General features: G+C 37.3%; 1 protein-coding gene and 1 long non-coding RNA gene across 4 annotated transcripts in view; both read left to right on the top strand.

Annotated features, from left to right (window-relative positions):
• Positions 1-18,074, top strand: part of fgd4a (FYVE, RhoGEF and PH domain containing 4a) — a 47,943-nt gene that overhangs the window by 19,777 nt on the left and 10,092 nt on the right. For all 3 annotated transcript variants that reach the window (XM_016274632.1, XM_016274631.1, XM_016274634.1), the window contains 2 exons: positions 7,874-8,014; positions 14,421-14,583. In XM_016274632.1, coding sequence (XP_016130118.1) covers positions 7,874-8,014; positions 14,421-14,583 — 304 coding nt within the window. The remainder of the gene's footprint in view (positions 1-7,873; positions 8,015-14,420; positions 14,584-18,074) is intronic.
• LOC107587028 (uncharacterized) lies at positions 301-2,968 on the top strand. Its single transcript, XR_001609426.1, has 3 exons — positions 301-353; positions 2,665-2,670; positions 2,949-2,968. It is a non-coding gene; the product is annotated as an uncharacterized lncRNA (long non-coding RNA).

Here is an 18,074-nt window from a genome sequence, read left to right as displayed (position 1 = left end):
CAGTTTACATGTTTAAGAATACTTGTGTGTGTCCATTTATCATTTCCCACCCTTGAATGATTGCCATTCAATCTGTGCCTCTCATGTGAGAGCTTCATTTAATTTTAGCCTGTTTATCCTGAGTCCATTTGAATTTTCCTCTCAGTATTTTGTAACATGAGAGTGCTTGTGTGCCACTAAGACAAGAGGGTTTGGAATGAGACTGATGCTGCTCAAGGCTGTTGAAGGGGCACCATAGACCTTGGTCAGGGTTCTGCCATATTTATTTTTTTACCGGAATGAAGATGAGGTTGTGAGAGCTAGAAGTACAATGCGTTTAATGGATTGTACTGCTTTTTAACAACATGCCAATTGTTCAGCTGATGAAACTTGCCAGAAAACTTACAGTAGACAAAAACTCTACAGAACAGTTTTGAAAATGACATCTGATCTATGACCTTTTCACAGTGCGGGCCATTATAAAGAAAGACTATCTCACACAGCCTAGTTTTCTTCAATGTAAAATTCAGTGTGTCATCCGCTCTGACTAAGGTCTGTTGCATTTCTTCCTCATTTATACCATCAAGTTATTTCATCACGTGCCTTACCTTTACAGTCAAACTCCGATTCCCACTCCATTCAACAATATTCACACTGGATTGTGCTCTGAAGGTTTTAAATGGATAGTTCACGCAAAAATGAGAATTTTGTAATTATTTACTCACCCTAACCTTCTCCAGAACATAAAAGGAGAATTTTTAAAGAATGGCTTTTCAATGCAACAAAATATATTTATATTTTTTTGTTTTATATTTAATTTAGATTTGTGTAAGTTTATTTTATGTTTAATATATTTATTACAAATAACATTTAGTAGACTCTTTGTTATGACAATGTTGGACAATCCTGAAACAGAAAAAATAATTTTAATCCGAAATGATGAAGAAATTATTATTTTATTTGCACTTTATCTCATTACCTGAAATCATATTCATATGAGAATTTATTATTCATTTATTTATCATTTCGAGGTGGCCATTAACACACAGCACTATGTACATTATAACATCTAGTGGATTGTATGCACAATTAATGTAAGTGTTGTGCTTGAGTGCAGTATGTGTGTGTGTGTGTTTGGATGGAGGGAGGGGCTGTTTCCTCGTGCCTTTGTGGCAGAGTTTCAGTCAGTCTGAGGTTTATAGAAGACCGGAAGGCTTGAATGCTGATAACTGCTGTTATATTTCTCATTGCTCTGGGAATATTTGGCCTCATTTTGACGGACAGAAGGTGAGATTACTTTGGCTTGACAATGATCACAGTCTTACCCCTGCTAGTACTGTTTTCATTGGTTAACATGGTCTGTTTAGATGTTGTTACAGTATAATTAAACTTGGCAACAGCACATTAGTGGAGGACGCTGGAAGTGCTTTTATGTATCTTCACACAAATATGTTATTCTTTCTTCTCTGTGACAGTGGTTACTTTGAAACTTAACGTTTTTTTATAGAATAATTGAGACCAGAATGCGTTAGTGAATATTTAATATGATATTTTAAGAATCCGCTTCAAATTTCTTCTACATAGAGATGTCAATCTCAGACATTTGGTCACCTGTCAGCTATATTTTTGATTTTCTGATGGATTTGTTTTGCCAACATGGATGAATCGTCTGGCACCATTGCGTGGTTAAGAAAATGCATTTTGCATATGTTCATTTCTAACTTCCTTCACGTTTATTTATTGCCTGTCTGTGTTCCTCTGTTGCATGACAAGCTCTGAAAACTTTTGCTAACTACTTCTGCTCCTTATGGTCAGTTCCCACCTAAGTTTGCAAACTAAATGAGCTGTTCTTATCTGTTCTGTATTGGTTGGTACTTTCACACAAGGTTTTTATTGATAGTACAGTACCAAAATGCAGCCATATTCAAATATACGCTATGGTGGGTTTCCCATAACTGTAAATTGTACTATTCAGATTAAGGTTGATTTATTATGTTGCAACTAATTAAAACTGGAATTTATGTGTCAGATTTCCTTGCACAGAAAGGTAAACACATCTGGAATGTTTTAGTGACCAAAGGCTAGACTTTTTTTTTTTTTTTACTGGAACAAACTGCTTTTATTAAACTCAGATGTTGATCTGATTTAAGCCATTATCTTGATTCGGGCTCTCTGTATATGTCAGGTCAAACCACATACCTTTTTTTCATTTCTATACTTAGCCAGGAATGCCAAAGTTGGCACACGCCTGTGTTTTAGACTCGGAATGCGGAACATTTGTGCTTTTTTCCCATGCAAACATTTTAGCAGCAATTATTATCATAGCTTACATTCACTAGACCACACATGGTTTGACATCAACCTGGCTCACTTTTCAGCTGCAAAAACCCAGCGACACATTTCTAATAGATCTGCATGCAGGTGTTTGTCTGTTATGATGTGTATGTTTCGATTTCATCTGCTTTCCCAGACAGAGAATTTTGGGAAGAGGTTGCCATGGTAACTCAGAGGCTAGTTATCCAGTGTATTATTCACCTGAGGATGCTTTCATTGTTTTGTTTGCTTACAGTATGCTTACTTAAACACACTGAGGTAGACAATAGCCACGTTCACACATCAATGCAATTTTTTCACGCAAAGTTGCCAAACTGAATTTTCCAGTTAAATCTACTACATCTGCAGCAGCTTTCAGTCTTTTATTCGTATACCATTCACACATCAGCACCAAAATTTAGTTACAATTCTGTTGCTATTTGCTGGAATTGGCCTTTAAACACTTTCAATGGAAAAGTCATTGGGATAAAGGTTAAAAATACTAGTAATTTGTCTTGTGTGAGATAACATATAACATAAAACATAACATAACTGACAGAGCCAGAGTTTCAGTGAGACATCTCTTCCAGTAATCTGTCGAATCATTTCTTAATCTGCTCAATGGAGAATAGCTCTTCATTTCAGCATCTATCCAGTTTGATGACATTTCTTTCCACAGCATAGATAATTATAATTTTCGAGTCCTGTGTTACAGGTTTACAACTAAATGGCCTGGAGTAACTGAGTCTGCATACTTCTTATGTTAGAGTCAGTCGTCTAACCTTGTACTTTTACATTGTTTTTCACACATAGCCTCAGAACTTTTCCGGTAATGTTGCAACTTCTTCATTTTAATAACAGCCCTCGTCACACAGGACCTCTAAATAGAAAAATGTTGATGAATGTACTGATAAGACTGAGCATGTGAAAGCACTTAATGTTAGTCAGAATTAAATACCAACAATTTCTGCATGTTTCTGGAGGTATTTTGATGCTTAGAAAGAAAGTACTGTCATTGTCTCTTTTGTCGCACTTTTATGAATTTTTTATTATTATTTAATTGTATATATTAATGCAAACCCAATTTTAATGGAAATGTTAGTGGTGCTTGTCCCTGCAAAATTCACTGTCACAGTGCTACAGTGATGTTGATGGTTGCTAGGGTGTTGTGAATGGTTGCTAGGTGTTTGCTTGGGCCAGAGTTTAATACATAAGCTCCAGGCGTTTGTTCAAATACAGAAAAAGTTATTATGTACACACAGGCAATAAATACATACTAATTTTAAGTGTTAAATGGCCTTGAGGATATAACAAAAATATTTATTTTAGACACTGAAATTTTCTGATATCGGTGAAATGCAGGCATTTAGAGGCATTCTCTGGTCCATAAAAGAAAGCTTGTTTCAATCCTGGCCACAAACTGAGCCAAAACTGAGATGAATGGGCCAATCACACATCACGCTGTCCTTACACCACCACCATATATTTACTTCCAGCACAACAGCATCATTCATCCTCCGACATGGACAGTCCCATGCAGCCTATTGGCCTAAGATGTTTGCAGAGAAGAAAAGGGGGCCAGATGAAGCTGGGAAGGCCATAGAAAGTCTCTCTTTGTGCTCCCTAATGCATTAATAGTCCCATGCTTTAATATAACAAGACATGGGCAAGACATCATTTCAGGGTGTCCGCGGGTCCTTAAAAAGTATTTATAGCAAAGTCAGAATTACCTCCTCTCCTAGGTTCACGAAACGGTTGTCTATAAAATGCATTGCTGTTCTGTTGTAAGTAATCTTAAAGATTCCTAAATGCATCTACTTTCGGAAGGCCAAATAAAGTGCTTTTACTTTCGCACTGAAACACACAGCGTCTCCCTGACATGGCTGCATCAACACTAACTGCGGTTACTGAAACCACATCTTTTTTCTTTGCGTGAACATTTGGGCCGCATTATGCAAATATTTCCACATAGTGAGGTAGATATGTGGGGGCGTGTTAGAACGAGTCTTAACTTTGATAAAGAATATCTCTTTGGTTTTGAGACTTTAGTCTTTGCAACTTCAGGGATCTTATCTATGCACAATCAGCTTGTAACACTCCAAAGAAAAAGGAAAACTTGAAATCGCATCATATGACCCCTTTAAAATGTCTTAAATTCGGATTCGATGGGTCTTAATTATTTTTGGTCTCATTACCGCTAAAATATCTTAATCTCTAATATCTCTATCTCTAATGACTGTTTACAATCATTGGACAGACCGAAGATGTTTTCTTCCCGTGGTAAGTTACTGTGTCATCAGAGAGAATTGCAGTAAGTTAGCAGAATACAGAATACAAGCTCGTGCTGAGGCTCACTCTGTTTGTCTCGAGACTTCAGAACAAATGAGCGTGACCGCACACATAAACTCAGAAGAAACACACTGAGGTAAAAATTAAAAATGTTTAGTTTATTCATAACATGATATAGTTAAAGAACACCATGACAAGTGAGCTATTTTGCTCAATATTGTCACGACGCAAAAAAAAGAAAACATTCAAAACACCTACAGAGTGCACGAATTATGTGAAGTCTAATGCGCGTGCGCATTTACAGTGCGCTCTTTCACTGCATGATTCAGTCTATTAAAATACATTCAGAATGATCACAAATTCAAGACATGGGGGCAGAAAATGTGTATATTTATACCACTTCATATAGTTAATCAAGTTCACACGGAAGAGTGCCTTTTTTTTCTCCAAAAATTACAGTATACAAATGTGATATTGATTTTTTACAACAGTTCAATAAACTAGAAGTTTTAAGTGAAGTGAAGTGACATGTGGCCAAGTATGGTGACCCATGGTATTGAAGGTGGGAGAGAGCGCTGTACATTCACTCCCCCCACCTACAATCCCTGCCGGTATGAGACTCGAACCCGCAACCTTTGGGTTACGAGTCCGACTCGCTAACCATTAGGCCACGACTTCCCCAGAAGGAATTATTAAGAGACTTACGTTTTAGACACCATATTGCCTGTTTTTGCACTATTTAGCCAACAAAAATAATTCCAAACAAAGCCACAGCGCTGTTTTGCGTCTCTGAGTAACATGACGGTGTTTCGTTCCCGAATGAATCAACTGTTTAAATGATTCGGTTCAATTGCAATATCTTATTATTCTAATTCACTGATTAAATGTAAGAATTTGACTCAAAAGATAATGCACACTTATACAAAAATGGCTTTATAAAGGTAAAATGCCCATAAAGGTAAAAATCTATTTAAACTTATTGGAAAAGATTAATTTCTATCTGACCACCACACAGAATATGAAGAATATCAAAAACTTTAGGAGTCAGCTGTCCACGAACGTCCTTAAGATACCAGCATGATAACACACTCAATCAGTTGAATGAATGACTCAATGACTCACTCATCAAGTGACTCACTCACTCAGGTTAAAAATAGGCCTTTGTAAAAGTAAATATGCAGATTTAAGTATGTAAAAGATGATAGAACACTGATGAAAATATTGCTTCAGAATAAATTGTTTACTCCACAAAAAAGTGATGCAGTTATTTTGCTGGGACATTAAAAGTTCGTTGTATATCGTAGTTATAAATACCATTTATTACAGCAATTATATTTTGTTTTCTTTTTAATTTATACACATTAAATATTACATATATGTATGTAATAAAATGTGTATTTCCATGACAGGTTTAGGTCTTAAATTTCATGTAAGGTGGTATTAAAAAGGTCTTAAAAAGTCTTAAATTTAACTTGTTCATGTCTGTAGAAACCCTGCATTTGCATGAGTGCCTGTAACAAGACAGTTTACAGGGGAAAGCGACAGACTTGGGTGTCCTGTTCATTGCACCGAAATAAGGAATGGTCCGTTGGTGTGAACGCTAATATAGTTATTGTAATTTTTATTTTTATAGTTATCGTTCTTTGTGCGAATATACGCCTGGACTCTGTTGTGAGGTAAATACATGCAGTAGTCAAACAGGATGAATAACCTGAAAGAGGAATCTAAACCAGGATTGCACCTACATAGTTTCAGTGGGTGCATGTACACCTACATTTCCTTAATGTGTTATGACTGGAGTGTGTTTTGACTGTAGTGTGCATGAAGTCATAGTGGCCTTGCAGATCTTTCAATGGCATTTTATCTTGTCTGCAAACTTTATGCATTTGTTTTATTTCATGTTGTATGGTAGAGCACAGTACTTTTAGAGGAAAGTCACTTCATTCAGTGGCTGTATTTGCAGCTCTACTGTGCCTAACTAAATTGGGAAATACCTAAATGTAATTAATGTAATAATTTAAAGTTTTCTTTTCTGTTGACGTCACCACACAGGCAGATAGTATTAGCTAATAGAGACTGCATACTTGCAGTTACTTTGAAAACTTGCTTTTCTTGAAAACTGGCTTCATTGTGATATGTAGCATTCAAGATTGAATCAGTTCCCATCCTTAGTTTTTTTCTTGTTGCATATCCCGCTTCACATGAAAATACATTACGGAAACAAAAGGGGAATTTTGAAAGGGAATTCACATTAACATTTTATAGTATCTTAACATCAAAATCTTTTGCTCCGCCTCTGAAATTACTTTACTTTTTTCATGACATACCAGGTTCTCTTATTTTACTGTCCTCTTATTTTTTTTTGTCCTCTTCCTCCAAAAACATGCCAAAGAATGTTTTTGTGATCCAGACATTTTATGATGGAAAAACCCACGTCCCATCTTTTTATCTTGTTTTAAATATGTCACATTATGGAAGTACAATGACTTGCAAAGGCATTTCATATTGACTTGATATGATACTATATATTATTTAAGAGATCAGTGTCATTATTTTTAGTGGTTACGTACATGTCTGTTATGTATTGTTTTTTTTATTCTTTTTCCAAAAGGCCTTGTTAGTTTTTATGAGAGCAGATTGTATCACTAGTCCAACTTTTGCAGTAAAAAATAGCCTACTGATATTTTGTTCTTGTTGTTTTGGAAAGTTTGCTGTTTTTCTTCATGTTTTCTTCATGTTGGAACCAAGATCATTTTCATGCATTTTTTTTCACATTTAAACGGATCACTGTGTTGCACATGAAAAATTCAGTTCTGTGACATTTTTAGATCTGAACTTTTCAAGGTCAGCTGTCATTGTCGACAGATACGTGCGTGCCTTACTGTATTTGCCAAAGCTGTTTTTCAGGAAACATTTAGTGGTTGAGGCGAACAAAAAAGCTTCCTCATAGGTTGAATACTGATCATCTGAACAATCTGGTTATTTGTTTGTTCTGCATTCGACACAGAGGAACTTGTGGTTATTTTTAGTATCTGTTTCAAGTTTAAGTCACTATTAGTTTCAAGGCCACTTTTATACCATCCCTGACTGATATCAGGAGCACAAAAAACAGACCTCTTGCATTTCACTTCTGCACAGAGAGTGTAATTACCAGAACACTGTTAGTACTGCATGTTTTTGCTACTCAACTGAAGTTTGCACACAGTATGACTTCTAAGCAATTAGATAAAACAAACTGCTTTTGGAACTGCTACCATACCATTTATTCCCATCCTTTTTTTCTCTCCTGCAGCCGTTGCTAGCCGTAGTTCTGATGAGCAAGATCATCGCAATGAGAAGTTGAGTCATGGATGTAGATTCAGCAATAAGAGCCTTACTGGAGTAAATGGAAGAGTTTCAGGCCGACGGCCACCACTGCATCCCAAACCACAAGGTATGGATATTTTCACAAGTCCTTCCAAAATTCCACAGAAATACATGCTAACTCATCTATGGTGGTATATTGGCATTTATGCTTCCGTGAAGAACCTTTAAAGGGGTCATATGATGTGATTTAAATTTTTCTTTTCTCTTTGGAGTGTTACAAGCTCTTGGTGCATAAAGAAGATCTGTAAAGTTGCAAAGACTAAAGTCTCAAATCCAAAGAGATATTCTTTATAAAAGTTAAGAGTCGGCCACACCTACCTAAAACGGCTCGTTCTAACACACCCCCACATATCTACGTCACGATGTGGGAAGATTTGCATAATGCCGCCCAAAAGTTCACGCAAAGAAAGAAGGCGTAACTTTTATTCTCGCTGTAGTATTGTTGTTGCCGCCGCCATGTCGTGAAGGCGCTGTGTGTTTCGTTGTGAAAGCGAAGCTACTTTGTTTGGCCTTCCAAAAGAGGACGATATGGCTTCGTCATGCCTGGAGCTGATCCGTGCTGGTTGCTGAGGAAATACAACAACTTTGCGCTGTGGATCACCGGATCGGCTTTCACCGTGGACGAAGCGGAGTCCAGCCCAGGGTCGTCACATATGGACACACTCTGGACACTCCTTCGTCGAATCCGCCAGCCGCACCGTTCTCAAGCCCGCTGCCTCTGCTCACTCTAGCCCTCCGGTCGTTCCTCACTCTAGCCCCCGGCCTCTGCTCACTCTAGGCCGCCGTGTGTGACGCGAAACTACTTTGTTTGGACTTCCAAAAATGGACACAGAAAGGCGGGGCATAGAGGAGAAACAATAATGTACAGTATGTGGAAAATAATGTTTTTTTTAACCTTAAAGAGCATAAACACATTTCATTACACCAAATACACAAAATAATGTTATTTTTAGCAACATCATATGACCCCTTTAATATCCCTGGAACCTTACCATTGCACAAAAGGTTCTTTACAGTGGAAAAGAATGTTCTGTAGATTATTAAAATGTTCTTCACACTAAGAAATAAATGTTTTTTTTAAGAACTGTTCACTTTGAGGAACCCCAAATGGTTCGTCTATGGCATCATTGTTAAACCTCTTTCTGGAACCTTTTTTTTTAAGAGCGTACACACAAACACATCTTTCCCTTTATAACAGGCCCTGAACACTGAATGTTACCATTAACAGGATTCAAATCAGCGTGGCTACTGATTAATGCTGAAATAGCAGTGCTGTAATGAGTACAGCACCCTCAGAGCGTCCTTGAACCCGAGCTCGATCACTAAGCAGATTCTCTGTCATGTTTGAAAAGTGTGAATGATTTCCTAGTGATAAGAGTCACAATTAAACCTTTGAAAGTGAAAAAGTGAAAGTGACGTGACATGTGGCCAAGTATGGTGACCCATACTCGGAATTAGTGCTCTGCATTTACCCATCCCTTGTGAAGTTTGTTTGCTTTTCTAAAAAACGTCAGTTCTATAGGTCCTTACAGACCCTAAAATTCGATGTTATCATTGCTCTGCATATTTGCTGAAGAGTATTCAGAACATCTACTGCGGATACGATAGTTGGTTTCAAAGCACTTCACAGAAAGACATTGAGTTCCTCTTTCATAAAACCGTTTTTATGTATCTCTGTATTCTCATGTAAAATTAAAGGCAAAAAGCCCACTGACATAAACCTCAAAGACCACACTCAGTGAATTAGAGATGTGTGAAATGAGAGGAGTGGCCATTATTTATATCAAGACAGACAGGATGGAGCCCTGAGCTCTGCAATATCTCCACAAGTGTTGGGCAAATTACTTCCAAAATGTAATAGATTATATATTACTAGTTGCTGTCTTTTGAAAGTAATTAGTTACATTACAATATTACTGTCTTTTGAATTGTAATGCGTTACACTACTTTTGAGTTACTTTCACCAAAATATAAGTATTATAAAATGCCAAAATGTAGTTTATTGCTGCTCATTATACATCCAGTGGAGGGTTATGGGGTAGGTCTATATAGCATAAAATTATAAAATCATATTTAGATACCGGTATGTAGGTCTACATTAATGTTACGTTGTAGTTTAGGTTAAACACACATAAGCACAAACCGCATTATAACATTCATAAATAACACCGGTAAATAAAGCGAAATGTTATAATGTACAAACAATAAACACAATACCTAGCCTATAGGCTATATTGAACGGTTTCAGAAGAAAACAAGAATGAAAAATATAAGTTGCTAAACAAGCCAAAACGAATTAGGCTAATTCAATGTGAAACTGAATGCAAATGGCGTTCTCCCGCAGCCTACCTCTCTCATTCAGCATTAATCCAATTAAATGTGTCCATCATAGGCGGAGCGTGTGTTAGGCTGGGGAAGGCTATAAGCCCTGGCCATGGGGACTTGGGGCAAAAATGGCACTAAATTGGACAAAAATGCCCCTGTACAAACAAATTAAATATATTATGTCTGTTGCTAACAAAGTGAAAATGAATAGACGGTGTCGATTGTGGCATTAAATTGAGATCTGATCATATTGCACCATATTTCATTTTAGGCGTTTTTAAAGTGTTGCGCATTTTAACCATTCACACACAATTCTGTTGAACTTAGGAATGCAATGGCCAATCAGAGCCGTTCAGTTGAGTCATCGTTGGAAAACTCATCAGTTTTGTTGAGTGCGTGCACGTTCTCTTACTGAATTCCGTACTCTTGCGAATTCTCTCATCATAAACAACAAAGCGCAGATGTACGTACTATGTAAGTAAGAGATTAATTTCACAGTGTATACAGTAGGGCTGCACGATAAATCGCATGCGATATTTAACGCGCATCTTGTCAGTAAAGCCATTCTGTAATCAGCGGTAAATCTCCATCAAGTGCGGGCTTTCACATGGAGCAGCATTAACTACACAGAGCCGTTGTTCACCGACAAGCTGCGCAAAACATGCGCAAAATATGATCGTGGTTTTGCGCAGCTTGTCAGTGAACAACGGCTCTGTGTAGTTAATGCTGCTCCATGTGAAAGCCCGCAGGTGATGGAGATTTACCGCTGATTAAAGAACCGGCTTTACTGACAAGATGCGCGTTAAATATCGGATGCAATTTATCGTGCAGCCCTAGTAAACAGCTTTAGTGTTTAACGGTATATTTTATTTTTTATTTTTTTTGAGAGTGCTTAAACTCGGGATAGAACAAAGTTAGTGATAATGTCACTTTCTATAGCCTATATAATTTATTCGCTGTTTGAATAGCCATTCAATAGAAAGGAAACGTTATAATTATCAATTTCTAATGTTTTTATTAAATTGTAATCACGTTAAATACAAATTCAGTCCCATTAAACATGTTTTATTAGCCTACATGACACCCTGGTTCTTGCCTAAAAAGACAGGTTTATGATGTTTAATACATTTGGCTGCTTTTAGCCGTACCCCTCCGCCTATGGTGTCCATATTTGCGATGTATTTGAATGCTGAACTATTAGGCTATTTATTATGTAAAACCAGGCTTACTTAACGCACTTAAAAACATCCTCGTCACGAGCAAATGAGTGTTTGGCCCGAGCTCAGGCTGAACGGCACGGATTGTAGGCCTACTATGCAGGACGCACTATTTAAATTAACCAGTGTATCTATATGTTTGGTTGACTGTATTTTATTCTGATAATGAACAAGCTACAACGTTTGCAATGCTATAGGCCTATGTGTGTGCGTGCGGCGCCGGCGCGATCGAACAGCGGAAACAAACAACAACAAAAAATACTCCGTCATTTTTGGTCATTCAGATCATTCGAAACTGAACAAGAATGAAAATATAAGTCAATAAACAAGCCAAAATGAATTAGGATAATTCAATGTGAAACTGAAAGCAAACGGCGTTCTTGCGCAGCCTACCTCTGTCATTCGGCATTAATCCAATTAAATGTGTCCATATTTGCGATGTATTTGAATGCTGAACTATTAGGCTATTTATTATGTAAAACCAGGCTTACTTAACGCACTTAAAAACATCCTCGTCACGAGCAAATGAGTGTTTGGCCCGAGCTCAGGCTGAACGGCACGGATTGTAGGCCTACTATGCAGGACGCACTATTTAAATTAACCAGTGTATCTATATGTTTGGTTGACTGTATTTTATTCTGATAATGAACAAGCTACAACGTTTGCAATGCTATAGGCCTATGTGTGTGCGTGCGGCGCCGGCGCGATCGAACAGCGGAAACAAACAACAACAAAAAATACTCCGTCATTTTTGGTCATTCAGATCATTCGAAACTGCAATGTGTTTACTTTTATTTCTCTCATCTCGGTTTCCTTTCTGTGGACTTTCGTAGAGCGCCGCGCCACACAAATAGCCTATGAACCAAACTCAGCAGCATATCTCTCGGTCTTTTTCTTTCGTTTTGTTAATCTGTTAATTAGGCTATTTAAATCAAATATTTTGCATATTCATTCATTTTATATATAGACTATGATTTAATAAAAACAGATTTTGTTATGTTTAGTTAAACTTAATTTTTGTTGCTTGTCTGCGCTCGTCCACTGCCTTTTTTCACTTCTCCGACCCCGCAGCTCTCTCCGATAGATTAATGTTAGTGGCACCAGTCCAGGTGTTTCCAAGTTTTACTCGTGCTATTTCTCCATGTTGAGAGTTTGGTGTCGCACATATTGCACCTGACTATGCATTCTTATCCTTTTCTCCGATGAACTGAAAATAACAGGAGTGTGTCCATCTCACAAATGTAGAATCCTTCTAATTCCAACAACAGGAAATAGACGAACCATTTTACCCTTGGAATTTTTTTTCTGTTGCTGTTTTGCAGTGTTGGTAAATTCACCACTTCATTTTGAGTTAAAATATGTTGTTGTAACTTGCGTTACTGAGATTGTAACGAGTAATAATATTACCCACATTTTATTAGTAATGCGTTATATTACTGCGTTACAGCAAAAAGTAATATACTACTGTAATATTATTACTTTTGTAATGCGTTACTCCCAACACTGATCTCCACCCTATCAAATTGACATAGATTAGTGGTGATTTGCTCTCTGCAGGTAGAGACAGACTCTTTGGCTTCCAGATACACTTCATCTCACCTTTCCGAGTATTAGCAGGTTCCATCGCGATATACTCGCGAGGTACACTGCCACCTTGTGGTGACCATGGGTGTCCAGTCCTTCTCTTGGAGGGCCAATATCCTGTAGAGTTTAGCTCCAACTAGCTCCAAAACACACTTTCTTGACGGTTCCGAGAGAGTCTGAAGACCTTGATTAGCTGATTCAGGTGTGTTTAATTGGGGTTGTAGCTAAACTCTGCAGGGCAAACCAAGCGCTTCCTTAAAACAACTTAGTGTTCTGTTTGGGCACTTTGTTTTACACTTCCTTACATGCGGTTAAAGGTGCAGTGAAAGCTCCGGACCGGTTTGCCCTTAAAGTCCCCATGAAATCAAAATTCAACTCAAAGTTTTTTCGGTGTTAATATCAATATGTTAGTCTTAAGGTTATCTATGAGGCAGTGTGCTCCAAAACAGTGACAAAATTCGCATTTAGAAGATATAAGCATTCAAAGCTTTTAGTTCGTCACTTCCGCCAAAACGGTTCAATGATTTTTTTTGACGTCACATCGTACTTCATCTTCTCATCAAATCTTCTGACCAATCAAACGCTCTCTAGAAGCCGAAGCGCCCGCCCCCTACACTATAAATAGATGCTGAAGCTGTAGCTGAGATCGGTTGCTTGTTCAGAGTGTAGTATTTCCTGTACAGTGAATGGCACGTAGTGCACAATGTAGGTGAGAGGGAACGATTCAGACAGTGTATGCTTTTGATTGGGGCAAATGAAGTCTGGTTTCACGTTGTGTCACACGAACCGCGGCAGCGCGCACAGTCTAATCTGGACTTTGGCTCCGGTCCAGAGACGAGATCGCACGGAGTGGATCATATGCACGAGTCGGCATATATTAAACACTTTTAAAACTACACAGCCTCAGCATGATTATGATCACTATTTTGTTTTACTAAGAGTTGCATATTGAATCTAGGGGGTAAACTATTAGACTGTGGCTGTCAAATGCAGCTTTACCGAGCTCAACGGCTCCCTCTGACCCGTGCAGATATAAACAAAATGCTATTAGCTAATTTAAAAAGGGGGCGGGGCTGCTCGATATGTCCCGCCCTGTCTTCCTGTTTCAGCCACTTCAGGGGACCTTTAAGCAAGACATTTAACTTCACGTGATCCAGGGCACTCGTCCCTGTAAGTTCATGCTGCTTATGCCACTCTAGTGACATGGCATGGAGATTGTGGAACCTGATTCCACTCACGCTGGTCATGTAATGATATTCTTGGATTGTGTATAATAAGTAAATATCGGTTTGTTACATTAGCATGTAAACTAATTAATCTGTGTCCTCTTTGTGACTTTTCCTGCAGTGCCTCCTAAGCCAGCACACCTTCAGAGTCCGGTGACGGAAGTCTCCTTTCCTCTGGCTGCTGGAACATCACCCATCAATCCCAGCATGGAGAGGGGAGGAGTAGGAGGAGCATTAGGGAGGGGCCTAGTGTCCAACCTCATCAGTCGCTTTGAGGAGAACAGGTAAACTTGGGATCAATATCTACCTCTCATTCCTCTGTTCATGGATATGTAGATACTGACATTCTCTAACATAAGTTCATTGATCTTGTTTGCTTTTGCAAAGGTATAGCTTGAAAGCACTATAAGTCGCTTTGGACAAGCACGTCTGGCTGATGATCAGACATATATTCATATATTCTGCCCTTACTGTAGTTTAGAAGTACAGTTTGAGGAAGTTTGATTATAGTGTTTTCTCATAAGTACACTACTCTTGAAAAGTTTGGGTCAGTAAGAATTTGTTTTATGTTTTTGAAAGATGTCTCACCAAGGCTGCATTTATTTAATCAAAAATACAGTAAAAACAGTAATATTGTGAAATATTATTGCAATTTAAAGTAACTGTTTTTATGTATTGAAAAATAATTTATTCCTGTGATGCAAAGCTGAATTTTGAGCAGCCATTACTCCAGTCTTCAGTGTTACAGGATCCTGAAATTAGAAATCATTGTAATATGCTGATTTGATGCTCAAGAAATATTTCTTATTATCAATGAGTTTTTTGTGGAAACCGTGATAAATTTTTTCAGCATTCTTGAATAGAAAGTTCAGAAAAGCAGCATTTATGACAGAAATCTCTTGCAACATTATAAATGACTTTACTGTCACTTTTGATCAATTTAGTGCATCCTTGCTGAGTAAAAGTATTAATTTCTGTATTGTTTGTACGATATAGAGAGAAATATTTTAAAATCAGCGTCAACTGTGTAACGTGTTTAAATTACTGTAAAGAAATGTCTTCCCTGACATTACACAAGAAGATCAAAAAGCAGAAGCTAGTTTTACTCTAACGTTCTATTTGGTGTTTCTCAAGCATTGTGGAAAGAACTGGTTTTGTGTCAGACATTTTCTGTTGTGTGTGATAAAACTTCAATACAGGAGGTAAGACTGATTTATCAATTTATGTCTAGCCATCGTTTCTTCACTGTTAGCTCGGGCACAACTATTTTGAAAGTGCTTAGAGTGTCATTCAAAAAAGTGCAATGATTTATACTTTTTCATTGCTCATGCCTTACTCTACAGTATGTTTTACTGCTGCCAACAGAGCTGTTCAGTCATTTGTAGGCCAATCTGGAAGGCTAATTCACCATGGCCTCCCTCTGGAATTTCTAATGGGTTTTTAAGAGTAAAATAAGATCTGTGGTTCCCATTGATTGAAGAGACTTTCATGTTGTGTTCTAAAACATAAATTACACACTATCTTACCTCAAACATGAATTTTTTAATTATTGATTTATAAAACATAGGTTGCTAACAAGTTGCTAAATATTCAGTGCTCGTCTAATTTGTCAAGCACATAAACCCACATCCTAGTAGTAGTTATGTAGCTTATGTTTTTAAAGCATACGGTGCTTTCGAAATTTGAGGCTGGAGTGTATGTAATTGTTCTGTAGCAAAACAATTGTGAAAGTCTCTTCAATTAACATGAAATTCCCTATATACTATATTATTGGCAATGTAAATTATTATTAATGCATTTAATTATGCATTAAACAATGGTGTCTTCTAACACATTGATTTTGCTGCTGTTTTATGAAATAAGCCACTTGATGTAGTGCATTACTTTTGGTTACATGGGTTTAAACACTAATAACTCCCCCTAACCATGATGAATTCAGTGTAAAGCATTTGTTTTCCTGCATAATATTCGATAACTTCATCTGCCATAACCATATGGCCACCGTAACAAAATGGACTGACCATTAACCTCAGTCCCTCTCAAATAAACCTCTGCGAGCCCTTATCCTGTTTTGCCTGCTGGTCAAGTGCCATTGTGTTGTGTGTGGGTCAGAATCTGTGCAGGAATTCATCCTGTAAGCTCTGGAGCAAAGTGAGAGCACACGGGTTGATGGAGTAAACCGGGATCTGATAACTCCTGCAGCTGTCTGGCCTGGGCCAAATACTTATGAATGCCGTGACCTCAGACAACTGCAGGGGGTTGGTTTACAACCTCATGGGGAAAAAACAATGAAATCTATACCGCCCTGCTTGTGTGGTTTCACTTGATAGTTTAATTTTGTTTTCCAGAAATGCCTTTTTGTAACTGCATTTCATCATACCAGATTACAAAGACTTAGATTTTGTTCTTTGCACAGGACAGATTTGAAATGTTTTGAGTCACGCACTGAACAAAATATTAAATGGCACATATTAATTCATCTCAGCGGTCCAGAGATCAACGGTATATTAATAGCAGTCTATAATCTGGGGTGTTCACTGTGGTGCTCTGTACCCTCAGATCCACATCTCCATTCTCTGTCTCACAGGAAACGCTATCTGATCTAGAGGGCAGGTGGGCCGTAGACAGGGAAACAGCTGGAGGTGCAGGATATGTGTGTGTGTGTGTGTGTGTGTGTGTGTGTGTGTGTGTGTGTGTGTGTGTGTGCGTGCGTGCGCGCGCATGAACCACAAAGCTTTATATTGTGGCTTAATTTTGTTCGGTTTATGCACGCTTATGTGAAGTTATGAATGGGTCATGTTTTTACAGTTTACTTATGTGGAGTTTTGATGATTATGCACAATATATCAGTGATGCACAATATATCAGTGACCATATCGCCAATATTATCATTTTTTATATCAGTATTGGTCTGGATAAGAAGCAAATATTATCAAGATACATTTTTTTTTCCAATTTTTTCTATATCATATTTTAAGCTAAACAATTATTCATCTTCTTTATTGTACATTATAATATTTTAATGCCTGATTTTACATGTTAAATGCTTATACAGAAACAAAAATAAGCTAAAACTGGGCTTTACAATTGAATGCAGTTTTTTTATGTATAAAGTCAAAATATTATATCAGTTATGATATGATATGAAATATTTATTTTATTTTATGTATTTATATGAAATGAAAATATTTATTATTGGTATTGTCACAATTTCTAATTTGTGCATCTCTATTATCTATTGTTCATCAGTCAAAAAAAGTATTCTTATTACACGGCACTCTGGAATTCTTGATTTTGATTGGTCAATCGCTATATGTGCCACGCTCTGTGAATTTGAGCCAGAAGTCACAATGAGGCATTTGTGGAGACTCGATTCTAAGAAAAAAACTTGTTTTATGTTATTTTTGAAGGAACAAAGTCTCAGCTTTCTAATTATATTAAAAGTTTGGTAACACTTTGCAATAAGTTTACATTTGTTAAAATTTAGTTAATTACATTAGTTAACATGAACTAACAATTAAAATAATTCTCAAGCATTTCTTATTCTTAATGTTAATTTTGACATTTACTAATAGATTAATAAAATTAAAAGTTGTATTCGTCCATAAAACTTAATATATAAAATATTTTTCTGATCAAAGTGGCTCAAATTGATGGAGCTGGACTCATAGTAAAAATAATTTCAACTCAAATCAATATTTCATGTCCATTTATTTATTTAGTAAGCAGCCGTGTAATAAGTGGGATCCTGTCCAGTCATCCGGTCATTATCACA

The sequence above is a fragment of the Sinocyclocheilus grahami genome, unplaced genomic scaffold (assembly GCF_001515645.1).
Source record: "Sinocyclocheilus grahami isolate Dianchi unplaced genomic scaffold, SAMN03320097.WGS_v1.1 scaffold88.1, whole genome shotgun sequence".
In the NCBI taxonomy this organism is placed as follows: domain Eukaryota; kingdom Metazoa; phylum Chordata; class Actinopteri; order Cypriniformes; family Cyprinidae; genus Sinocyclocheilus; species Sinocyclocheilus grahami.
Note: the sequence above shows the minus strand (reverse complement) of the source record. Positions and strands in the feature narration are given on the sequence as shown.